The 24,404-nt window shown below is 47.0% G+C and overlaps 1 protein-coding gene across 1 annotated transcript in view; it reads left to right on the top strand.

Annotated features, from left to right (window-relative positions):
* The window catches only part of LOC146432148 (hydrocephalus-inducing protein homolog), a 31,171-nt gene extending 13,806 nt beyond the window's left edge, over positions 1-17,365 (top strand). The window contains exons 16-33 of the mRNA XM_085072140.1: positions 2-166; positions 1,226-1,378; positions 1,689-1,927; positions 2,280-2,535; positions 3,488-3,631; positions 3,799-3,942; positions 4,431-4,744; positions 6,347-6,620; positions 6,908-7,006; positions 7,706-7,915; positions 8,648-8,785; positions 10,710-10,887; positions 11,918-12,241; positions 12,348-12,484; positions 13,147-13,280; positions 14,297-14,433; positions 15,257-15,378; positions 15,466-17,365. Of these exons, the coding sequence (XP_084928266.1) occupies positions 2-166; positions 1,226-1,378; positions 1,689-1,927; positions 2,280-2,535; positions 3,488-3,631; positions 3,799-3,942; positions 4,431-4,744; positions 6,347-6,620; positions 6,908-7,006; positions 7,706-7,915; positions 8,648-8,785; positions 10,710-10,887; positions 11,918-12,241; positions 12,348-12,484; positions 13,147-13,280; positions 14,297-14,433; positions 15,257-15,378; positions 15,466-15,642 (3,345 nt within the window). The 3' untranslated portion in view covers positions 15,643-17,365. The remainder of the gene's footprint in view (position 1; positions 167-1,225; positions 1,379-1,688; positions 1,928-2,279; positions 2,536-3,487; positions 3,632-3,798; positions 3,943-4,430; positions 4,745-6,346; positions 6,621-6,907; positions 7,007-7,705; positions 7,916-8,647; positions 8,786-10,709; positions 10,888-11,917; positions 12,242-12,347; positions 12,485-13,146; positions 13,281-14,296; positions 14,434-15,256; positions 15,379-15,465) is intronic.
* Positions 17,366-24,404: the final 7,039 nt, after the last annotated feature.

Genomic DNA, 24,404 nt, shown 5'->3' with positions numbered 1-24,404 from the left:
GAAAGACAAGGAGAAGGCTCCTGCATGGTACTCCAGCTCTGTGCCATCTGGCATTGTTGAGGCTCACAGCTCTTTGGAGGTCCCACTTACAATTGAGGCCCAGATGTTGGGAGACTGCAGCATCACTGCTGGCATTGCTGTGTTTGGGAGAGAACGATCCCCGCTGGTGAGACCCAGGGGAGATGTGTGCCTTTGAGCAACTCATCCTAGTGGGGCATAAAGTGTACAGGGCTTCTTCCAGGAACTTGTGATAGATATATAAAATATATATAGTGTGCAAAGTTTTTGCTCTTTGCGCACAGTCATATCTCAAAGGGAAGTGCATTTCTTGATGCTGTACCTTCTGACTGAAGGTAGTTCTAGCAGTTGTCAATGCCATTCCCTCAAGTCAGACATCACTAAAAGTTTTACATCATGGAGGCTGGTTTCTTCTGTTTTTAAATCATACTCAAGCCCTCCAGTGAATCTTATTGGTGTTAGGAGTTTTTTGCATTCAAGTCCTGTGTAAGAGCTGGGGTGTTTAGGACCAGCAAACTCCAGCAAGACTGGATAAATTTTCCCAGTTTCCACTGGTGTGAGCAGGTAGTTTAGCAGAGGGATCCATGTTCCTTGTCCCACAGTCTGCACCAACTCTGCAAGAGCAACCCTTTTGGGTTTCAGACTGTTTTTAAGTCAGTTCAGAGTTTTAAGAAAAAATACTGCTTGAATGATGCAGTTACTAATTAATGCCCATTACTCATATAGTATGAAGAGTACATCTAAGCACAAATAAGAGGCAGCTAACTTGCCTCATCTCTACTCTGAAAAGCTTGCTTTGCTTCTGACTTTTACTGGTTTCACCAGTGTAGCTTTGGGAATGTTAAAGAACTAAGTGTTCAAGGATGGCCGTGCAGCAGGAAAAGTTGGGAGGGTGTTTTGGGTCAAGATGGAGCAGTGAATGAAGCTGGCAGGAGGCAGAGGAAATAGCAGTGTGGAGGAGGTGTGAAGAAGCAAACATGGCACATAGCATTTCTTTGTCCCCTGATAATGGGAGCTTGTGGCTTTCAGATGGGATCACTGCAGACCTCATGCTTGCTTCAGGCCTTCTGTTTCAGTCTACATCACTGAAAACTTCAAACAGCCCTAATTATCCCCAGTTTAGGAGTGCTCTTAGAGCTGTCTAAGCTTTTAAAACTCTCCTTGTTGAGTCTTTTTTTTGATCTTTCCTACCTTCTTCCTGGAACAGGAAATCCACTTAGAGTGCATTGGACAGGGACCAGTTGTCAGTGTACATCCAAGGCAGTTAAACTTTGGCACTATCCAAGTCTTACAAGATAGTTCCAAAGCTCTCCGGCTCGCCAATCAGTCTGGCATTCCTGCAATGTTCTGGACAGAGCTGGTAAGTGTCTGTGGGGCTGCTTTCCAGAGAAAATGGCTGGTTAGTAGCAGCCCTTTATTTGTTTTTCATATGCACTGTTTCTGGGTTGAGCAAAATTGGGCTAATGACATGAGTCTGTTAAAGGAAGGTAAAATACAGGTTGTATAAACTCTTGGAGAGTTGCTGTTGCCAGACACCATAGCCTAGATTTTAGGAAATTAGATCTTTATGGTTTTTATGCTCATCTCCTTAGTCCTTCTGTTTCCTGCAACTCACAGCAGAGCAGGGTCCATGGTTTCCATCCTAAGTTCATGTTTGGCTTGTCTTACAGGCTGGCAAACGCTCATGCTGGAGGATTGAGCCCAGTAAAGGAGTGGTCCCCCCTTATACTGAGGTGTCTGTGATTGTCACAGCACACCTGGATGACATGGGCAAAATCAATGACACGTTGAAGGTGTGCATTGAGAACAGTTATACAAACTTCATACCTGTCCAGGCTGTGGGCATTGGCAGCACAATTGTCACTGACAAACTATTTGCTCCAGTGCTCAGTTTGGGACCCTGCTTCAGGTAGGAGATCTCTCAGCTTCCACTTCTCCTGTGGGTTCAGCAAGGAACAATTTTTCCATAGTCCTTCAGGCTAGATCCTCTTCAATACTCAAGGTCCCAGCTCTGTTTCCCTGAAGCCACAGGAATTCCTTTAGAAATACATCATCTGAGAGTCATTAGATATCCTGGAAAGGCACAGAAATGGAAAAGCTGAAAGACCTGACTGTGGTGAAGCTTTGAGCTCAGGCAGCCTTTTGGGCAGAGGTTTTATTTCAGAGTGTGCAGTCAGGGAATGTCACCAGAGTGCTGAAGCTGAGTGATCACAGAGAAATAGCAGCTCCCATGACATTTTCCATCTCTGCTTCTCTTCTAGCTTCACTCCCTGCCGTTACGAGTTCAAAGTGACAAACAAAGGACGAAAAAAACATCAGCTGTACTGGACCACAGAAGGTTTCAACATACTTCAGCGGACTAGTCGTCCCCCTGCCCTTGGTGGCACCAAGAAGAAAAATGCTTCCCAGATCCCCAGACCTGGCAGCCCTGTGTTTAAGCTGCAGCCACTGCAGCTGGACCTGAAGCCGGGCGAGACTGCGGAGATGGTGCTGGAAGGATGCTCCAGCACTGCCCAGGTGAGGCCCCTGCCTAGGGCTGACCCTTCCCTATCAGATCCCTTCCACTGGGGCTTCTTCTGCAGCCCCTTGATGTTTGCCTGGGAAAAGAAGTGAGTGACTTCAAGAAACTGTTTCGAGGCCAGTTGCTTTCCTTGCTGGCCACCATCAGTTTCTAAGGCTCTTTTGTGTTTCCATAGCTACCCTAAACCCAACGTGCTGATCCCAAAATACAGGCTGAAGGAAGCTCCTTTGGGCAAACAGGAGGTTACCAGTGTCATGTGCTGAGGCAGACAGGAAGAGCAAAGAAAATAAGTTAGACTAGAAGGCCAGGCAGGAAGTAAATTAAACTAGAGTCAAGTGGTTTTTCCGAGGGAAGCAGGAAGTTAAAAGTCCTGTGAAGGGTGGGAGTGTCTGGTAGCAGCATTGCTTTTCCTCTGCAAACAAACATGGGTAGAGGCCTGGTCTTGCCCTGAGTCCTGGAGGGGGAAAACACTGTGTAATGATCAGTGTGATGTCCATCCACGTGGGAAACTGTTCCCAGGGATCACTATAATTGACAACTTGACTTTTGTCAACTTTGCTGCTGCTGCTTGCCACAGTCTCTCAGCCAGCCCTGGTGCCCCAAGGGCAGCCAGATTTTGCAGCACTCTTGGAGAGCAGCTCAGAGGGGGAGCAGAGTCTTGGGGGTGTTCTCCTACCTGGATCTTTCTTTCCAGGGGAAATGCAACTCTTCAGAGAAGCTGCCAGCTAACCCTGATGTGCATTCCCTGGCTCCAGGACCCCTGGGCACAGATATTTAGAATAAATAGGCTGCAGCACAGAAAGAAAAGAGGGGTGTTGAGGAGAGCAGAGACTAATTACAGACACTAATAATAAGTGACAGGAATAGGATCCATGGGTGGGTGGTGAGCCAGTGTGGGGTATTTGGCCTGCCAGCACCCACTGGGTGACAACTGACTCTCGCATGCAGGAGGTGAAGGAGCGGCTGCTGTGTCACGCTGTTGTGGGGAAAGAGAAAGCAAAGAAACAGATAATGCAAGTGGATGTCACCTGCAAGTTTATTTTTCCTGATGTGGAAATATCTTCCAGAGTAATCACTTTCCGTGTGGAGAAGGTAAGTCTCTGGATTGCATCCTGGTATTCAAAGGTGTAACTGTTAAATTGGCTGGAAGTAAATAGAGCTGTATGCAGTTCTGGGATTGAAAAATGTGAAATGCATAGGAAGGGAAAGGAGGTCTATGGCCACTTGAGGTTGTTTTCCCTTGTCTCCTGTTTCTGTAGAAACCCAGTGATGTCCTGACTCCGCAGTACAAGCCTCTGTCTTTCAAAAACACCTCCTGCCTGCCACTCAGCATTGTGCTGAACTTGGAGCAGCCGTTCCAAATCTGTGATGTGGACCAGCAGCCCCTCCGTGCAGATTCTGAGGTGAGCATCTGTGGGCTTGTTCAGTGGGATTTGAAGAGGAGGGATGTGGTGGTACATTTCTGTTGGGAGGTCCTTGAGATCAGAAGTTTATTCTGTAGTGTCAGCAGTGGATTGGCCTGAGCTACTTCAGCAGATTTGCTGAAGGAAGCAAAATCTCATCTGAATTGGGAACATCCGTGCTGGCTCTAAGACATGAGGAGAAGGGAGCAGGAAACCAGGTCTGGGCAAACCACACAGTAAAGGTGTCTCCTGGAAAGCATCCCAGCTCTCCAGCAGCCATCCCCTTGTACTGCTGCCAAGCACAGAAACATGAGCCTGAGAGAATCTCGGACCAGAGTGTGGTGCCTGCAGATAGATCCTCACTCTGAAGAAATGAGGGTGAACTGAGAAACCCACGCTGGGGTCACATTTTGAACGTTTACTCTTTCCTGCTGTCAAACCATGGGACTTGATCACAAAGGTGATTAATGCTCTTCATCTCCTTGCAGCCCATGACACTGAATGCAGGGGAGGAACTTCATCTCTGCATCCAGTTTAACCCATCTTATGAGAACAATCTGTATAGTCGAGTAGCAAAGAGGGCTCTCAGGATGGGCTTCGTGGAGCATCCTCATAAGGAGCGGATCACTGTTCATGGAGAAGTCCACTTCCCAAATCTCCATCTCCAGACCAAGGCTCTGGACTTTGGCTGCATTATGAATGACACTGAACAAGTGCTGAATATGGAAATGACCAACTGCAGCCCAATTCCTGTCAAGTACCACTGGTCATTCCAGACAGACAGCCAGGTGAACACCATAAGGTATGCGCACCTTTGCCCTCTGCTGAAAGCTCTTGTTCCTGGTGTCCTCTTTGTACTTTGCAAAGACTAAGGCTGTTTGCCTGGGATTTGACAAAGTGCTTTTGCGTTTTCCTTGTGGAAATAACACTGGCCAGCCATGGTCAGGCTGGAAATTCAGGGAATAGGTGATCTCCACAAGTTTGACACTGGGCTGGAAACAATGTCCTCCAGCCTAACTGGGATTGTAAGACATTCCTGATGCTTTTCACATAGCCAGTAACCTGGAGTCCTGCTTTACCTCTGGAGTTTCAAAGCCATGCTTAGGCACTTGAACAAGAAGATCTATAATGTGACCTCTTTTCCTTCCCTGCCAACCTGATTTGTGGTGCTTTCGTACAAAGGACCTACACAGAACATGGTGCTGCTGTGTCCCAGTCTCTCATTGCTGCTTTGCTATAGGCTCCATAGTGGTTTCCCCTGGGAAGGAAAACTGCTTTCTCAGACCTCTGTGGCCTGAGGCAAAGACCACCTTTAACACCTGTCAAACCACACTCACCTTCACAGAGCAGGTCTTTGGTGTTTGACAGAGATCAGCAGGTTCTGCAGCTTTAGGAATGGCTGCAGCTGTTGGGGGAAGCACTCATGTGAGCACCCCTGGAAGCTGCAGGGCTGGGATGTACTTTCCAAGCTCGAGAGCAGTCCTGCAGTCATGCTGGGGCACATCTATAAACACATTTCTGGCACTTCCTCCTGCTGTTACCTCTCTGTAGAGTTCAGAAGTCTGGGCTGGGCACTTTTCATGGCAGAAGTGAAGGGTTTTTCCATAATGTCCCAGGAAACCAAGCCAAGTTAACCACTAGGCATTGAAGTGCTGCTGTTATAAAGAACAGAGCTCATCCAGAAACAGATTTGTTTAGGGAATTGGGATCTGGCTCAAAGGCAATGACCTCTATAGCTCTGAGGAGGGTCGTGTTTGACTGTGTGGGGAATACCTGCAGCCTGGCACAGTGTCATGCAGGCACAGCTTGAATGTGTCCCCCGCATGGCATTAGAAACACAAGCAGAGTCACCTTGAGCACCTGCTGTGATTTAATACAGGGAATGTGACCTGAGTTACTTGGGAGTGTTGCAAAATATTAACTTCCCCCTAACCCAGTAATGTTGGGGAAACATTCCAGATAAACATCTGGGAGAGCTGCAGAGTTTCTGGCATTGGCCCTGAGGGGGATGAGGAAGGGTTGGCACTTTCAGGCGGGTGCTGGGGGGACTGTGCTGGTTCATCACTGACCAGATCTGCCCCTTTGTGCTCTAGTCTCACTTTTTTGCACAGTTTCTCTGTCTTTTCCTTTCCCACTGTGCTTTTTGCCTCCCCATGAGGCCTTCATATCTGTCCTCTGTAGCTCCTCATTGCAAGCAGTTACCAGCTGTCTGCACTGCTGCTATCCCAGCATCATCCCTGGGCTGTTCCAAGCATAGACCTGTTCCAGCCTGGTTTTGGAGTGGCTGTTACTGAGCTCACCACACCAGCACCCAGCCGGGGCCACATCTCGATGAGGAGCTGCTCTTGCAGGCATCCTTCTCTCCCTCTACCATAACTATGGTCATAGTTATGTTATTTTCCAGGTTCAACCCTTCACCACCTAAATTCAAACCCCAGTCACTAAAGAAGAAGGGACCGTTTGCAAGGAAATACTCTGGTCTTGAAAGTTTGGAGAAGCCAACCAAAGACCTGGAAACAATGCAGGATTCTTCCCAGAAGAGTTCTGTCCAGGGGAGTTCTGTCCAGGGGAGTTCTGCCCAGGAGGGTTCTGCCCAGGAGGGTTCTGCCCAGGAGGGTTCTGCCCAGGAGGGTTCTTCCCAGCAGTCATCAAATGCACAGGACTCCCTGGACACAGAGGTAGATTTTCTTGTGCACCTACCACTTTCATTGCCTCCCCAGCTTGCCACCGAAAAGCCATGCTTGTGCCGACCTCCCTTTTTGCTGCCCTTCTGTGCTGTGCCCTGAGAGTGGGCTGGGCAGCACGACCAGTGGCTAGACATGGAGTGTCTGGGGAAGGAGAAATAAGATAGCTTTGCTTGGAGAAGCCCACTCAGATCCTACAGACCTATGATGAGTTTGGGATTTTTTGGCTTATTTTCTTTACAATAAAGAAAATACTACAGCCCGTGGTGCTTCTTTTCCAGGTGCTGTCATCCACTACCTCAGAGCCTGAGAGCCTGATGAGGATGAGGGGGTTCAGGCAGTTCTCAGAGGTGGGGCACCTCGCCTTGGGAATGGAAGAGGTTAGTGGGAATCTGTCTCACTTCCATGTTTCCAATGTAGAAAGTGGTTCTGTAGTCCCCACTCCTACTGGTGGCCCTCAGCATTGCCCACAGAGGGGCCTCACATTCCTCAAAGCCCATCACAAAGCTCTGCTGAAGCAACTGGTCACTGGAGAGGCCAGGTGGGACATTTTGTAGGACTGCCCCAGGACGCTCCCTGTGCAGCACCTGTGGAGGGCATTGCTTCTATTTACTTCATCAGGTGGTTGACAGGAAATTTTTGTAGGAACTTTCACTGTAGCATCTTTAGAGAGCAGCATGTAAATCAGAGAGAGAAAAGCCTCAGAAGTCAGATGAGCTGGGCTGGAGTCCTTCCCCCTGCTCCAAGGGCTCCTGCCTCCAAGTCTCCTGTTTTTCTTAAGGCAGTGAGAAATGTTTCTAAAGGCAAGTTCTGCAGCAGAGAGAATTTCTTGCTGCCAGGAGATATTCCAGTTTACTTTAATGTAGTGTATACTCATTGATAAGAGAGTATGGGAGAAGATTTTCCCCACGGTCCCTTCACTGGTCAGTGGCATGGACACAGGAGGAGATTAGGGTGATTCTGGCTGTGTTTGGGGAATAGGCCCCTCCAGCTATGACTGTACTTTAATCCAAGACACTGCTGCTCTTTTGCATCCATTTCTACACTCAACACCTCAATCTCTCCTCCCCTTCCTCCAGGTTTTCGATGTCCTGCCACTGTGGGGTGAGCTGCTGCCAGGCCAGAGCCAGCAGGTCTGCTTCACCTTCTTTGGCCATGCCAACATTGTTGCCCGTGTCAAGGCACTGTGCCACGTGGAGGGAGGCCCCACCTACGAGGTGACGCTGGCTGGGGAAGCCTCATACCCCAGCTACCAACTGGATTTGAATGAGATCGACTTTGGGCTGCAGGTACCACACGCTTCTCCCGGCACAGCTCCTTGTCTTGGAATCATGGCCAGTGGGTTCCTGCCCACCTCGATCCTAGGCTCTCTCACCTTCTCAGCTCATTTGTTGGCTCTGGGGCTTGGAAGTGGCCTTCTCCACCCCTCCCCTCCCCCCTGGCCAAGGGACCTAACACTGCCGACTGGGGAAGGTGGGATCCCAGCAAAGATGTCCAGAGGGGCATATCTCTGAGACAGCCCTCCACTGATCTGCTCCTAAAGCTTGAGCTCCAAGGAGATGCTCTTGTCTAATGCTCTTGCTTAATCCACAAAATATTCCAGGGAGGAAGTTGGGCTTTTAGTCACTGTAGCTGAAGAGAGTGTCCAAGCATAATCCCCACTGTACTTCTTTTCAGTTGAAAACCCATATATATTTCCATCTTCTGGCCCGGACTGTGTTGCCCTGGGTGTCTCTCTTGTCGCCTGTATGCTTCTTGCCAATATTTGCATGCAGGTGCCTTTTCTTCTGGCATGCCTCGGTGCCACCTCCTTTGTTTCTCCTGGCTGTTGGTGACTCCTGAGAGTGCAGAGGACCTGCATCCCCTGGTTTATTTATTACTGGCCTTTATATGGTTTTACCACCCCTCTGTAGTTGTGTGGTTGCATTGTGACTGTTTGCTTTCAACCCCATGAAAGAGGAAAGAGATTCCCAGCAGCAGGCCTGTATCTATAACTTCCCACTCCTCTATCCTCTCTCCAGTTGTTTAATGAAGTCCTTGAAGAAGAGGTCACGCTGCGGAACACCGGCGTGGTTGAATTCACCTACGTGGTGTCAAATGCTGGCACTGGCACTGCAGCAAACCTTCTGCCTGGTGTGCCTGTGGTCGTGCCCACCACAGTGAGTAGCACAAGTGATTGGCTCTGGCCCCATGTCAGGTGGCCCAGGAGAGAATTAAAGGAAAAAAGGGGGGGGAAAGGAGGAAAAAAAGCAGGGGGGAAACACCAAACCCAGCCCTGAGAGACAGGGCTGTAAGCAAGTGCTGGTGGGGGCAGAGAGGTCAAGCAAGTGCTCACCTAATAGACTCCCCCATGGCCTTGGCTGGTGGGTACCACTGGCCAGAGGCACAAGTGCTGGGCTCTCTGGCTGTGCTGACACTGGCGTTGGGTGCTGCTGGCTCTTCTGAGGGTCACCTTATTCCTTATCCCTGCCTCCCTGCTGCCAGCACTAAGCAGCATTTACGTAATCCTTGCTTGGGCTTGAAGCTCCTTTGCCAGAAATTGTCACAGCCTCTGTGCTGGTCCCTCCCTCCTCCAGCTTTGCTTCTCTGCAGCAGTTTTGTGGGGCAGTGAGGGGGCCAGGGAGGAGCAGGACTGGAAGAGCAAGGAGAAGAGTTTGCAGCATGCCACCATCCCAGCTTCTCAGTCCTGCCTGGATGTCTTGGAGATTGAGCAGTGTTCCTGTCTTTGGCTTTCTTTGGAATGGGAAGAGAAAGCCAAATGACATTCTGATTTTTTTTATGCCTGTCTTGTCCAAGGGATAACACACTGGTGCCCTCTTCCTGTGAGCATCCACAGACACAGTTCTGCATGGGCTATGCAGTCAGTTGCCGTAGCAGCATCCGGTTGCTAGCAGCTTGGCTTGGCTCCCTTTGGCTGCAGTGATGTTGCATGCTGGAGTAACTCAGGGGACCGAGTGGCAGGGTTTGTCCTGCTCAGCTGCTTCTACCTGCAGTGGGAACAGGAATGGGGAGCCAAGGGTCCAGCGCAGTGTGCAGGGGTGAGCCAAGGAAAGCTTCAGCTGTGTCCTGTCACCCAGAGCCATATTTTCCTTCAACCTCGCTGGTGTGAGCCTGTTGAGGAGCAGAAAGGCCTTGCAAAGTGAGGGCCTTGCTGCCCTTGTAAAATCCTTGCTCACTTCTGTTACTTTGGCTATCTAGAAAAGCATTCTGGGAATGACTCAGCTAAACTAGAGGTGAAAAACAAGTTACAGAATTGTAAAACAATTATTAGAACCAATAAGTGCTCAAACCATGGGGCTCATAGCTGGTTACATCTGATGCCTGTTCCTATTGTGATGTATGGTAGGTAGTTAAGCACATTGGTTGTGCCTCACAAGTATGTAAACTCATAACAAACTAACAGTTTAAGAACCCTGGATTTTTACAATAAAATGTCTTCTCTATACCATCATGTGCCCTTAAAAAACACTGCATGAGCCCAGCCTGGGGCTTGGACAGCATTTCTGGAAGCCTGAAGAGGAGGTGCCCTTCCTGCCATCACTCTCATCCCCAGATCTCATCCTAGCTCCTGCATTTCCACAGATGTATGTTTGCAGGAAACCATGCATCGGGATGCATTCATGTGCCCTTGGTGTAACTGCAGAGGCAGAAGGTGTTTTTGTTGGGATCATTGATAAGGGGTCAGGCCCTTCAACACCAGCATGGAATTGCTGATGTGCTCTGATAGGGGCTGCTGGCCCTTCTGAGAGTGCAGGCACTTCAGTCCTCTTCCACAAAGCCTGACAAAAGAGCTTTTATTTGTTGAGCATGACTGTTGCTGGCAGAGGTCAAGCCCTGTTAGCAGCAGAGCTGTGCTCACATCAGGCTGTGCTGGGGCTGCAGCCTTGTGAGCCCTCGGGAGGACACACTGCAGCCCAGGGTTGGAGGCGCGAGCTTTTGGGCACCAGGAAGTTAGAAGGTGATGTGGTCTGATGGTTTCTTTAGATGAGAACCTGTCTTCTCTTCTCAGCCTGTCTGTCCCCTCAGCCATCCTCCATCAAACCGTCTTTGATGCATTCCCTTCCTCCTCTCCCGTCCCTGCAGGGTTCTATTGCACCTGGCAAGAAGCAAGTGTTGAAAATCTATTACCTGCCAGGAAGACTGAGAGTCTTCTGCAGCACTTTCCAGGTCCAAGTGAGTTTTCTGGAACCAGTAGATATCGTCCTGAAAGGAGAGGGAACCTTCCCTAGGATTACTGTGGACCTACCCTGGATGTTGAAAGGTGAGCACTGCCTGTCTTCCAGGAAGATCCCCTGTTTTTTTCCCCTACCATAGCCCATCAGGCAGCTCACACCCATCTCCACCAAGTTTGGAGGTTGCAGGGCTGCCTGTCCAATGCTTGACCTCCCTGGTTGCTTCCTGAGTCTTGAGCACTTGAGCCCATTTGGGCTTTCTCCCAGGAACCATCCTGCAGATCTTGCCAGCACATTGTTGGAGGCCTGGAAAGATGATGGCTAGGCAGAAAAGCTTGGGAAAACTGTAAGAGAGGCTAGCAGGGCTTTTGGCAGGGTTGGATTTGCATGACATTGCAAGGGATGAGAGAACAAAAATAAGTGAGAGTAAACATGAAGATTCAGAGGGGAACGGCAGCATCTACTTTTTATAGATAGCTGGGTTTTTTTCTGGGAGAGGCCAGTGTTGGGGATGATGCCTGATGATTTTTTGCCTTTTTATATATACCCTTTTATACATTTTTATACCATTTTTGTATTTTCTGTACCCTTTATACACTCTTTGTACCATTAGCCTACATCCTTGCAATTTTTGTTATCTGATATTCTAGCTTAGTTTTGGAGTCCTGCAAGGCAAAAAGACCAAACATTCACAGCAGGAAGCCAGAGAGCTCTATACTATCTCAAAACTCAAGACTTCAACCTTGATTGAAGGTTGAAGAGCACATTTTGTAAACTGGGCTGTAGCCTTATTTAGGGGGGAGTGATTAGAAGAGGGGGACAATTACTTCATTTATTAAGTTTCTTATTGGAGAACTCTAGATAGAATTGGTAATTTTGCAAGGTCCATAAAACTGTATACGCATTACACAGTGAGTGTGCATCTCGACATGTTCCACCTTTGAAGAGCTGTGCACCTAGGATCCTATTAAAATACCAAAGTACAACCCTTTTACCCCTTATTAACTGTGTCTGTTCATATTTCTACCAGCTGAAAGGCAACAGGGTAGTGGGACTTTGCATCTTAAATGGGATTGGCAATGCACACACATTTCTATTTGTGGATAATTTTTCCTCCAGGAAATGAAAAATACGAGAAGATACTGAAAGAGGTAAGAAAAAACATGAAAAGACACGTTGAGGGCAATGAACCCTATTCTCGATGCAACACTTCTGACCTGGAGCGACACATGGATGACTCTGATGACGAGGAGGAGGAAGAGGAGGAAGAGGAGGAGGAAGAGGGAGAGGAGGAGGAGGAAGAGGAGGAAGAGGAGCAGGAGGGGCAGGAGGAACAGGAGGAGGAAGAGGAGGAAGAGGAGGAGGACCAGTATTCCCTCTCAGAGAGGCAGTATTCACTCTCAGAGGAGCAGTATTCGCTCTTTATACGGGACTCAAAGAAAGGTTTGTTTCTGGGAGAGGCCAGTGTTGGGGAAGTGGGACTTCCCAGCTTAAATAGGATTGGCAATGTACCCAGTCTCCTATTTCTGGATAACTTTTTTCCTTTCAGAAAATAAGAAGATAGTGCTAGAGGAAGAAGAAAACCCGGAGGAAGAAGAAACACAGAGCAGTGAATCGTCTTTTCTGGGGTCATCCGTGACCATGGGGTCATCCATGAAGTCATCCACGGACAAGTCTGGCACTGTTGTAAGAACAGCTGCTCCCCCGCTTGGCAAATGCCACCTTCTCGATGTCACTTGAGCCCCTTGCATGCCACAGCAGCTTCCTGGTGTCCTGATGGCACTTGGGACCTCCCTACCCACACCTGGCCATGACCATGTGTCTGCTCAGCATTGCCCCAGGGGCTGCCCCTCTGGTCATGATCCCTCATGGAGATGCACCAACTTCCTGGCTGCTCCAGGGAGGGATCCTGACAGCCATGCTCAAGGGATGGGAGGAGACACAGATAATTTCTGGGAAGTTGGTTTTTCCCAACCCAAGCCCTGCAAGGTTTACAGACCTTTGCAGCAGCAGCTTGACTGTGCCCTGGGACTGTACTGGCAGTGCTTTTTTCCAAGCTGCTTAGCCACTGGCTGAGGGCAGGCAAGTATCTGGAGCTCTGGAAAATTCTTGGCTTGTCTGTCTGGCCAGATCAGCTTTTCTAACAGTGTCTGGGCAGGCAAAGATGCTGGAGATGCTCCCTGGAGTTGAGGCCCTGGCTAAGAGCGCAGGAGGTGTCACAGACACTGAGCAGCCAGACACCAGGACCCCATCTCCCCTCTCAACACAAGCAGGGTGGGATCCTTTTTCAGATGCAAACCTTGGGAAGGACCTTTGCTAACCAGATACTGTCTTTTTTTTTTCCTCAGGAAGAGTCTTGGATGCAGATGCAGATAGAGGAGAAGCTGATAGAGGATCATATTCAGGAGCTGGAGAGAGCTGTTGCCTCCCGTGCCTTGAAGGACAGGTTCTTTAATAAGCGCATACGTCGGAGTCTTCTCGAGTGAGTAGGGACTCATCCCCATCTCCAGGTGCCCCGTGGGTAACACCCAGCAGTGCCCCCTGCTCCTGAGAGCTCCTTGTGTCTGCAGAGCTGGGAATAGCTGGGGATTTCAGAAAGGGTCTGCTCCTGGTGGCTGTGACACTCTCTCTATGAGCAGCTGAGTGCCCTCCCTTCCCCAGCATCATGCTGAGCTTGGGACTGCTCAGCTCCCCACAAGTGGGGGGTTCTGTTCCTAGAGCTGAGGGGCTCCAGTGCAGACCATCAAGCCCTTCCAGGCAGCACAGACAGTTCCTGCTGACAACTCCAAGCTGCCATCTTGGCTCCAACGAATAGAGCACACTGAGTAAAAAGAATCACACAGGTCGACAGACCCTTGGAAACCCTAAGTCAGGTGGCTTGGATGCTGGTGAGATGGCAGGGCTTACCTAGGTAACTTTCCCTTTGCTCCTTTATAACACAGCACAGGCACAAGAGGCTCTACTTCAGGAAGATGCTCTGCAAAACAGATCATTCATATGCTTTCCTGAGTTGGGTTGCTCTGGGAAAGGACATTACTGTGAATTTTGCCAGTATTGATTATTACACTCATTGGCACTGGTTTGGTGGCAGTTCTGGTTGCAGAGCAGAGACGATTTCCTGTGCAAGCAAATCTTATTCCTAGGTCCCAAAGCAATTTCAGGCTCAGGCTGTACACCAGGCTAAGCAGTTTCATTGAGACCAGTGGAGGCAGTGTACTTAACCAATACTGGCTTTTCATAGCAGAGGAGCTGTGACCAGTGTCCATTTTCAACTAATTTTATTTTCAGAAACCACTGGTAGCTGATAAAACCTAGGACCTGCACTCCTTGTGACTTCTCAAAGTCATTGCCAGGTGGTCAGGCCTTGCTTGCGTTTCACAGGCTTGAGTTGACTTTTTACAGCAATGAATACAGAATTATCACTTTATTTGTATCCTCCATCCACTTGAAGATGTAGCCAGGCTGTGGTTTAAGGACTGTCCTTATTCCTTCTTCTAGCATTAAGCTGCCTGAATACATCCTGAACATGGGCTGTGTCCGTGTCAAGGAATCTAGGAGTCGTATTGTGAAAATCACCAACCCTGGGCTGGTCCCGGTGTCCTTCCAGGTCAACGGAAGTGTCCTGCGTGGCACAGGTAACCAGTGCTGGAGAGACTTCCTGTGGGCTTGAAGAAGCTGTCTTGAACAGATTAATTTAAGCTGCTAAACATGAGGTGGGGTTTTGAGTGTTTTCCTCTCAGGGCCCCTGTTGGGAGTTTCAGAGCCTGAACTCTCCTGGCCAGCCATGCCCAGGGACCTGGCCTGCCTGTGGCAGCCCTAATGCTTCAGTGCAGGGGCCAGATGGGCTCATCACCCTGGTCACCTCTCAACATCTTCTGCCCTTGGCTCCCATGAGCATTGAGCATAGAGTTTCTTTGGACACTCCGTGAACCTGTGTTGCTTGTGGGATCTGTTGTGATTTGTAAGTGCTTTGTTTAGAGTTCACACTGTCACAGCACTTGTGTTAGGCCTTTATTGAGAAAATAAACTGTGATATGCTCTGGTGGATCAAAAGAGGCCTTGAGGCAAGTCTGTGCTTCCATCAAACAGTGGTTCACTGTGTCTAAGGGGAGCTCAGGTGTCTCCTCTAAGTTGTTGTCACAGAAACAGCACAACATGGGGGAATCTTGGCTGGAAATTCTCCTTTGGAGAGCTCTGTGCAGCCTTCCCTGAGGTGCCTGAGGAAGGAATTGCTGGAGCTCCTCAGCTGATCTGTTTTGGTTTTACCATCCAAGGTGGACATTGTATGCTGGCTGTGAAAGCCCTTTTTCTTTGAGGGAAAAAAGGCAACAGCATCTCTGGAGATGGCGAAGGGTCTTCCCAGAGATGCCAGCCAGGACACCTGTATGACCTTAACAAGCTTGTGGCACTTTTCCTCTTGCTTGTGCATCTCAGCTGCTTTATTTTCATCCGTTCAAGGTTTCAGCGTGGAACCGCACCAGGTGCAGGGCCTGACCTACCGCCGCTCCTGCGAACTCAAAGTGCACTTTAATAGTTCCAAGCTGCAAGTGGGAGACATGCATGTGGTCCTGCCCATCAAGGTACCACATCTTTTCAGGCAGACAGCAGGCTGGGCACAGCAGCAGATGTCACCTGGACTCTCAGCTGAATCCTCTGTCCTTCTCTAGGTGGCAGGAGGTTACACAGTTCGCATCCACATCTCTGCCACTGTGATTGATTTGAATGAGGAAACAAAACCGATCTTCTCCACCAAATTCACATTATCCTCAGAGAGATCAGAGAGCTATGACAACGAGAGCTTGAGGAAGTCCGAAACGTCTTTTAACTTTTCTTTGTCAAGGTGATGATACAATTGGGGTCTCTGGATTTCAGCAGAAGCCAAGGACTCTTTAGTGCATCCAAAAATCATATCCTGTGGCTCCTACTCAAAGATGCTGGGGAGCTTTGGTTGCCGCCCCAGGGATGAGGAATGCTCACTTCAGCAGCAACCTCCTTGCATCAATCAGCTGCATGATCCCTGTTCTTCCAGTTGGGAAAGGGAGGTGTAATGGTTTACAGGGGCCCAGCAGAGAGCTATAATGCTGACCAGAGAAAAGGGGTTTTGCTCACAGGCTAGTGTCCAGCATCCCTTCAGCTGAAGGGCTGTTCTCAAGGGTGTGGTGAGGGGCTCCCCCAGCATCATGCTGGGTCTGGAGGAAGAGGTGGGAGGGTTGTTCCCACTTGGGAAATTGGAGGAGCAGCAGCTGTGCTCCATCTCAAAGCTACCTTTGCTTGTGGCCATCCTACCCTCCATACTTTGAGCTCTCAGACAGATACTGTCATAATGAGATCATAAGAGTTCTGGGCCACTTGCTGACTTTGTAGACTTTGTGATGTGTTCTCATTTGTGACTGAGAGAGATAGATATTTGTATTTAAGTGTTTATACCTTTAAAGTGAGCGGAATATTCACAGTCAGTGAAGGGCCAAGCACCAGTGAACTCTTTCTTCTTCACTTGCTGTGTAAATAGCAAGAAGGGCAATTGAACTGGTGAGCCTCCTGATTTCCAAATGGCTTTATTCAGGATAGCTCTCATTTATTTTTCTTATTAGTGGATGATTCCTGTTTAGGATTTTTCTCCCATTCTGGAATACAGATGTTAAGCTGGTAAAACTGTTGTTTAATAAAAAAAAAATTTTGCCGTTTCTGTACTTGTATGGTTGAAGTGGCATGGTTTCTTCTCCAGGGACACTGCTTAAGTTGTGAATTCATCTGAGGATGGAGAATGTGAATAATCCAAATATTCTTCAGAAGACAAGACTTGAAATATTCCGTCCTGAAGTTCTTTCTGAAACTGGGAAGCTCTTTGTGAAGAAATTTTCCTATGCTAAGCCAGTGATGCTTTTACATGTGATCCCATGGAATTTCACTCACTCTGAAGGACTCAATGAATGAATTGAAGAACCTACTGAGTGAGAAGAACCTCGAGGATTGGCATTGGCCCACCTCATTTACCAATAAAGCAGGGAAAATAACATCTCATGTGAAGAAATCTGTGAATGCTGAGCACTGTACCCAGGCATGGTGCAAATTTCATGAGATCCTGTGCAGTTTTTCTCTTCTCCCAGAAGAAGCTCTTCAGGATGGAGAACTGAATTCTGTCCACCTCTGTGAAGCACCTGGAGCTTTTATAGCCAGCCTTAACCACTACTTGAAGTCCCCACCACACCCCTTGGAACAGGAATTGGGTAGCTAATACTCTAAACCCATATCAGGAAGCCAATGACACCCTTATGATGATCATGGATGACTGTCTGACAGCAAATGCTAATATTACCTTGGTGGCACTTTGGCCCAGATAGCACTGGGGATTGTTGCAGACTAGTAGAGACAAGACTCTTGGTCAGATGTGAGATGTATGACACTGATTATGTGGATAACTAGGACTAAATGTATTGCTAATACAGTATTTAAGTATTGTCAATGTAGCATAAAATATAATCAGGTCTCAAGGGTTCTAATATAAGCAGGTTTGGCTAGAAATGTACAGGTTTACAGTCTTTGGCGTTGCAGAACTGTCCTAGGTTGCAATATAGATGTATTTAAGTATTCTATTACCACCAGCTGTGGGCCATTAGCTGTTATCACCTGCTAATGACCCACTCCGGATGACAGACAATGGGCCATCAGGGACCCACCGTGTGACTCATGGACTTATCTCATCCCATTGTGGGGTGCTCTGCCCAGGAGGGAGGAGCCAGGTGTTCCCACCTGGATATAACCTGGCCTTGGAACTGCCTGGGCTAGCCCTGTCTACTGGGTTCCCAGAGGACAAGAGCTGCCACTGGATCTTCAGCTCTGCTGCTAACAGGGCTTGACCTCTGTCAGCAACAGTCATGCTCAACAAATAAAAGCTCTTTTGTCAGCTGTTTTGTAAATAAATCTGATTTGAATATATAATTTGCCTTGTTTTTATAAGATTATGCAGCATTTTACTGGGTATAGTCGGCAGGATGTCAATAGAAGGGCTTTTGGGGAGGCAGGGCAGTGCCCCTTCTCCTCCAGGGATGGAATGGGTGAAGGAGAAGGGGTTGGCCTGGAGGAGGTGGTAGAGACCGAGCAGTGCCGCCACGACAGAAGAGGAGATGGTAAAGAGAGCGTGTGTGCCACCTTGGGAGCGTGCCTGGTACAGGCACAGGCACACTCTGATTATTCCAGAAGATTGGAAATAGAAAAACAGCTAGAGACAGATGTCTTAAAAGGAGAACTAACAGGGAAAGAGAGCAAATACATTTACTGGAATGAAGGATTGAAATAAAGCTACAACAACAACAAAAACCAAAAAACGATAGATTGTCCATTTCTGGATGGTGACAGCAAGATGTGGATCCAGAGGACTGGGATGGGGATATTTCAGGAGATTCTGATGAACATAGTTCTGAAGGATTAGGGGAAGTGTGTGGCCTCTTATTTAGAAAGGTCTGTAGGTCCACATGGCCAATTTTCACTCTATCACTGAGTGAAAGGGACTGGAACTTGGTGCACAAGCTAAACTTTTGTGCAGCCTAGGGGAAACAGAAACTGAGTGTTTGTGGAGAATCTCTGTGATGGGGGGAGGTCAGATTGTGGGAAGTGACAAAGAAGTGAGCAGGTTGGGGGGTCCTAGAATGGTTTTGAGCAATGGGGCAGCAGGTGTGTTACCACTGAGTGGTTTAGGTCAATTAAAGAACCAGCAAAGGTATCAGGGCACTGGTCAGAGCACCAAGGCTGCCAGAGTTCAGGGAGTGTTTGGACGATGCTCTGAGGCACATGGTGTGGTTGTTGGGGCTGTCCTGTGCAGGGCCAGGAGCTGGACTTGATGATCCTTGTGGGTTCCTTCCAATGCAAGATAAACTCTGATAAGGCAAACACTTTAGCTCATGCACACTTTCTCCCATTTCCTGCTAAATTAAGGAAGTGAACAACCATACCTCAGGGGATTAAGAGGTTAATTCTGTAGGAAGGCACCTTACTATGCTAACAAAAAAGCCTGTACTGCTGCTCAATGCAAATTTTTTTTCTTCTATTTCAACCTCTCACCTGTGTTCTAAGCCAGCCTGTACCCTTGTAATATTTTTCTTCCACCAGTTTTGGCTATTTTTGGTTGTCACACTTCTCTGTGTATTATCAAATGTCAGCCCTAAAAGGGGACTTGAAGAATATTTATTTTAAATGGCTTTTATGGTTCTCAGGGAAAACCTTAAGTTCATAACAATTCCTCTAGAGATTAATACTAACTCCCTTTTTGGGTTCTGTATTTATTTTTGAAATTTTTTAGAAGTTTTTCTGCAATAATATGATAGCCTTTGGCCCAGAGGGTTACTTATTTGTTCACAAGTATTTATTGGAAGGCGTTTTTCTACCACTCCACACCTTGCTAGCTTTTCACTGCAATCAAGCTGGGTAATTTTTTTTAAAAAATTGTCACTGTATAGCTCTTATAGGGGGAACTGAAATGAACTTCAGGGCCTGCAGTTGTGGCTGTGGCTGATCAGCTACACCCCGCTCAGGGCCAGCCCTCTCCCAGAGGGGACAGCTCTGTTCCGGAGGGGTACAACCCTATCCCAGAGGGGTAGAACGCTGTCCCGGAGGGCTGCAGTCCTGTTCCAGAGGGGTACAACCTGTCCCAAAGGGGGACAACCCTGTCCCGAAGGAGGACAATCCGCTCCCCCTCACTCCCCACTCACAGGGCCCCTCCCCGCTCCGCTCCCCCACGATCCCACAATGCTCCGGGGCGCCGCCGCGGGGCCAGAGGCGCGCGGGCCCCTTCCCTCATTCGAATGAGCCACCGCGGGCGGCGGCGCGGGGCTTGTCGGGAGTTGTAGTTCTGTTCGCCTCTTCCAGAGGGCGGCCGGCGGCCGGCGGGACTCGCTGTCCCGGCAAGCCGCGGGGCCGGGCGGAGCGGGGCGGGGCGGGAGTGCGAGCGAGGGAGGCTGAGGGGGCTCGCGCCGCGCACGGGGCCGCTGCCGCCGCCATAGTGGGAGCCGCGGGTGAGTGCGGGGGGCGCGACCGGGAGCGGCAGCGGGAATGGGACCGCGGGCCGCCACACGGCCGCCACACGGCGCCACCACACCCCGCGCTCGGCTCTGCCTTACCTCAGTGATTGGGATATTTTTCTCTCTCCATACCCTGACTCCCTCACTGGTGCATTGCACCCTGAGAGCTGCACCCCCATTTTTCAATGACTCGGTGTTCTAAAATCTAATTAAAGTGTCTTCTGATCTCTGTTTCTCTGTCTGTCTGATCTATCAACACCCATTTTCCACTTGAAAGGGTAAACAGATATCCATCTCTACCAACAGCAAGGAAGAATCATAAGTCTGTGACTACAAACCCTCTAATTCAGCTAAGGAAGTCAGGGAGACTTTAGCATGGCTATAAAATTAAATTCAGAAGTTGTTATTCAAATTCTTTTCTGTTGTGTGTATACATCTTGCCAATATTTTTCTGTGCACTTATATTATGTTTAAAGGTTTTGTATACTTTATATATATATAAACAATTTTATAAGATACATTTTAAAATAATTTTACAAAAAATATAATATTAAGAATACAGAGTGTGCCAAAGGGTTAAGTAAATTAAAGCAGTAGGTAAATGAACTGGTTGGGCAGAACATTGATTTGTGAAAAGAAATATTATGGCTGACATAGAAATCTGTATAGAAATTAGAGCCATAAAATGGTAAGTTCATTCTAGGATGCTAAAGAGAGTGTTTCTATCTCTAGGGTAGTTAAAATAACACAGAATCAGCAAATGTTTTTATACATTGGAGATTTCTGCAACAAGGCAGGATGTTTGATCCTGGCAGAGTTTTAATTACTCAGATTTTGACTTGGATGCCACTCAATATAAAAAAATGAAGAGGAGGAAGACATTTTTAAGAGGCATTTCAGGATTGGTTTCTTATTGAAGCATTCAGATGGTCAGAGGCTATTTTGGACCCAATCCTAGGATATATACCAAGTATGATTAATAGGACTGAAGCAGGGAAACACCCAGACATTACAATATCATTAGTTCAAATTATTCTTGGGAGCTTGTGGAAGCCAAGTGAACATTCTGGACCACGAGAAACTTGACTTTGAGAAAACATGAAATGCCCCAACAAGTTTTGGATATTATTTTGTTGGTCAAGATTTTATTTTCAGGAGGGAGTCTAGTGGAGACTATAGGAAATGTTTTAGAAACAGTTGGTGATGCAATTAAAATCCATCCTGGTTCAGTCTAGAGGGAAAAAAGGCAACAGATGCAAGTTTGTTTAAGTGGCAATGTAAAAATAATTATAAACAGAAGGCTTCTTTAAAAATATATACAAAAAGTAGTGAGAGGTGGTTTGGGAAATCTCTAAAAATAAGCGTAAGTAAGTCAAGAACATAATTAGCAGTACTGAATGTCAAATTGTAAAGGGTATTTCAACTAACAAAGAATCCTGCTGTTGTATTTACAGTAAATGAAAAGGAAAATGGGAAAGTCTCACTTAAAATGGAGACTGGAGAACCAAAAAAAAAAAAAAACCTGACAGGTTTTGAGAAGAGACAGGAGATGACAAGCTGCTCAGAGTGAGGATTACATTTCCTAATTAACGCAATTACGAACACTTAACGTTGCATTGAATGAATTCTCCATTTCTTACAAATTTTTCCACTCTGGCAGACAGCTTTCACAGCCACAGCCATTGGGCAGGTTCCCACATAACCAGAGTTGTTTGCAGGAAGGGGATCTAGGGTTCCTGTGGGAAGCAAGAACATGTGGAATAACTTGGGATATCTGAAGAGGTGACAGCCTGGTCACACTGATTAGGAGTAGAGCTAACCTGTATGCCTGAGCTGCAGGCAGGGTTCCTTCCTTCCTTCCTTCCTTCCTTCCTTCCTTCCTTCCTTCCTTCCTTCCTTCCTTCCTTCCTTCCTTCCTTCCTTCCTTCCTTCCTTCCTCCCTCCCTCCCTCCCTCCCTCCCTCCTTCCTTCCTTCCTTCCTTCCTTCCTTCCTTCCTTCCTTCCTTCCTTCCTTCCTTCCTTCCTTCCTTCCTTCCTTCCTTCCTTCCTTCCTTCCTTCCTTCCTTCCTTCCTTCCTTCCTTCCTTCCTTCCTTCCTTCCTTCCTTCCTTCCTTCCTTCCTTCCTTCCTTCCTTCCTTCCTTCCTTCCTTCCTTCCTTCCTTCTTCTTCCTTCCTTCCTTCCTTCCTTCCTTCCTTCCTTCCTTCCTCCCTTCCTTCCTTCCTTCCTTCCTTCCTTCCTTCCTTCCTTCCTTCCTTCCTTCCTTCCTTCCTTCCTTCCTTCCTTCCTTCCTTCCTTCCTTCCTCCCTCCCTCCCTCCCTCCCTCCCTCCTTTCTGTGTTCCTACCACCATCTTACTTGTACAGTCCAAAAGAAAGAATTCAGACCCCAGGTTGTAAAACACATGTATTGCTTAATATTATAATTTTTTCCTATTAATTTTTCCAGCAGTGTCAAAAAGACAACTCATCTTCTTGAAGTTGAGAACAAGTTTGTGTTCTTAAATGATCCAGGGTTGTAGTCTTTGTGATGTAAACCTGATCATAAAGGAAAATTCCTAGTATCTTGAGGAAAGAGAATTGCTAGAATGCAAATAATTCATAGCTGAGAGTTCAAGAATATTACAACAGGATCAGATGAAGTCTTTTGGAAATTACTTTCCAAGTTCCTTGATGAGAGCACTAGAAACTTGCAAACATAAAGTCATTAGTCTGAGATAGGTCTGTGACATCAATTATGGAAAAATATTAGCAAAAATATGTAGGGTCAGTGATGGAGCATGCTGTGGTACTTAATTCCTTTAAAGACAAGTAACATAAATTTAGGAGAGTTTGATATGCCTTAATTCAATTGTCATTTCCCCCCCATTTTTTTATTATGTAGCCTTGTCTGCATTCAGTATAGAAAGAATTGACATAATTTTATTTTTTAATGTATATCATTTTCACCTTGACAGTGATTAATTTCATGCAGGAATTATCTTGGTGAAGAAAGCAAAGATATTCTTCTCCTTTTCCTTTGAAGACTGAGCATGTTCCCATTTGATGAGGTGAAGCTTCCAGATGTATGAGGTGAAGCAGGCTGTCCCCCTGCAGCCCATGGGGACTAACACTGGAGACTGTAATTACTGAAGCAGGAAGCCCTTCTTGCAGCCAGGCTGGGAACAAGGGGAGGAATTCAATGCAATATACAATACTTGGCCCAAAAGGATCAGAAAATATTATGTTACTCGTCCAAACAGATGAAAACATCATCTAACTTATTTAGTTAGAACACCAAAAATACTATTTTGGATTAGCAACATTTTTCTCTTCAGAAAACTTAATAATGGTGAATATGGCCTTGATATCCCCTTTTGCCCTCAGCATCTGAAGCTGCCCCAAATAGGCTAAAGTGCTTGCTTGTGTGTGAGAGGAAATGGATGACAAACAATAGCAGCCATAGGAAACTGAAGACAAACGGGGCAAAAAAGGAGTTTTATTGTCTAACAGTCCTTGAATTTCTGACTGCATGCAATGGCACTGGAAAAGATAAGCGAGCTATAGAGGCTTCTCCACTGGGATACTGGAATTGGAATGCTGTTTGGAATACAAGCTACTGGCCAGGCTTCACTTTGGTCACCGTATTTGGCTTCAGTGGCTTTTTCTAACAAAGAACAGTGCCCTGCTGAAGGTACAAAGCATGACATCAAAAATAATTCAAAGTGAAGGGAAGAAGATGTTCTTTATGGTATATAATAAATAACAGGACTATGCCTGGCTGGCTGTATTGTGAATAGTTATATTTATGATCCAGTAGGTGTCCCTGACATGTATGTTTGTGGGGTATTTTTTAGGAGGAAGCAATTTTTTAACCAAATGGAAATTACTCTTACTGGAAAAGACTGAAGGAAAAATATAAATGAAGTTTCATTTTTTATTCTTTATTAGGTAAAGAATCTTATAGCTGATTATTGCTAAGCTCCAAAAAGAGATTCATAAGGTTTTAAGCTCCTGAGGAAAGTCGTTAAATACATCATTTAACATGAAGGATGTGAGTTGCATTTTGAATTCTGTAGGTTTACCTGAAGTTGTATATTTATTTAAGTGCTTGTCTGGCCTGGGACCAAAGCTCTGTGGGGAAGGATTTGTAACTTTCTGTTGTTGCTTTTACTGCAATGCAAATAGTAAGTGGTAGTAATTATTGTGCTGTTTCACAGTCATTATCAAAATAAAACTTTATGTAGCTTGTTGACTGCTTTGGTTAAAAAGCATCTTTTTGATGCTTCAGATTATATAGATTTGCCTTGTTCTTTCAAGGTTCTGAAGCAATGTTAATAAAACTTTTCCATGCATTTTTTTTCTCTTAGTCTTCAGGACCATGTTGCAAGTGACAATTACCAGGACAACTAAAACGGCAGACATCAAGCAGTAAAAATTAGCAATGGTAAATATAAACAAAGGGACTTAATAACAACTGTGAACTTCACAAGTCAAGGTTTTATAGGATTGGGTTTTCCTCCACCCCTGTAAAAGGCATTACCTCACATAGCACATCTCACGTATACAGAGCTGCATGTCAGCATGAAACATCCAACTAAAGTTTGTTATCCAATG

Source organism: Lichenostomus cassidix, chromosome 11 (assembly GCF_008360975.1).
Source record: "Lichenostomus cassidix isolate B80296 chromosome 11, HeHo_3.0, whole genome shotgun sequence".
NCBI lineage: Eukaryota > Metazoa > Chordata > Aves > Passeriformes > Meliphagidae > Lichenostomus > Lichenostomus cassidix.
Note: the sequence above shows the minus strand (reverse complement) of the source record. Positions and strands in the feature narration are given on the sequence as shown.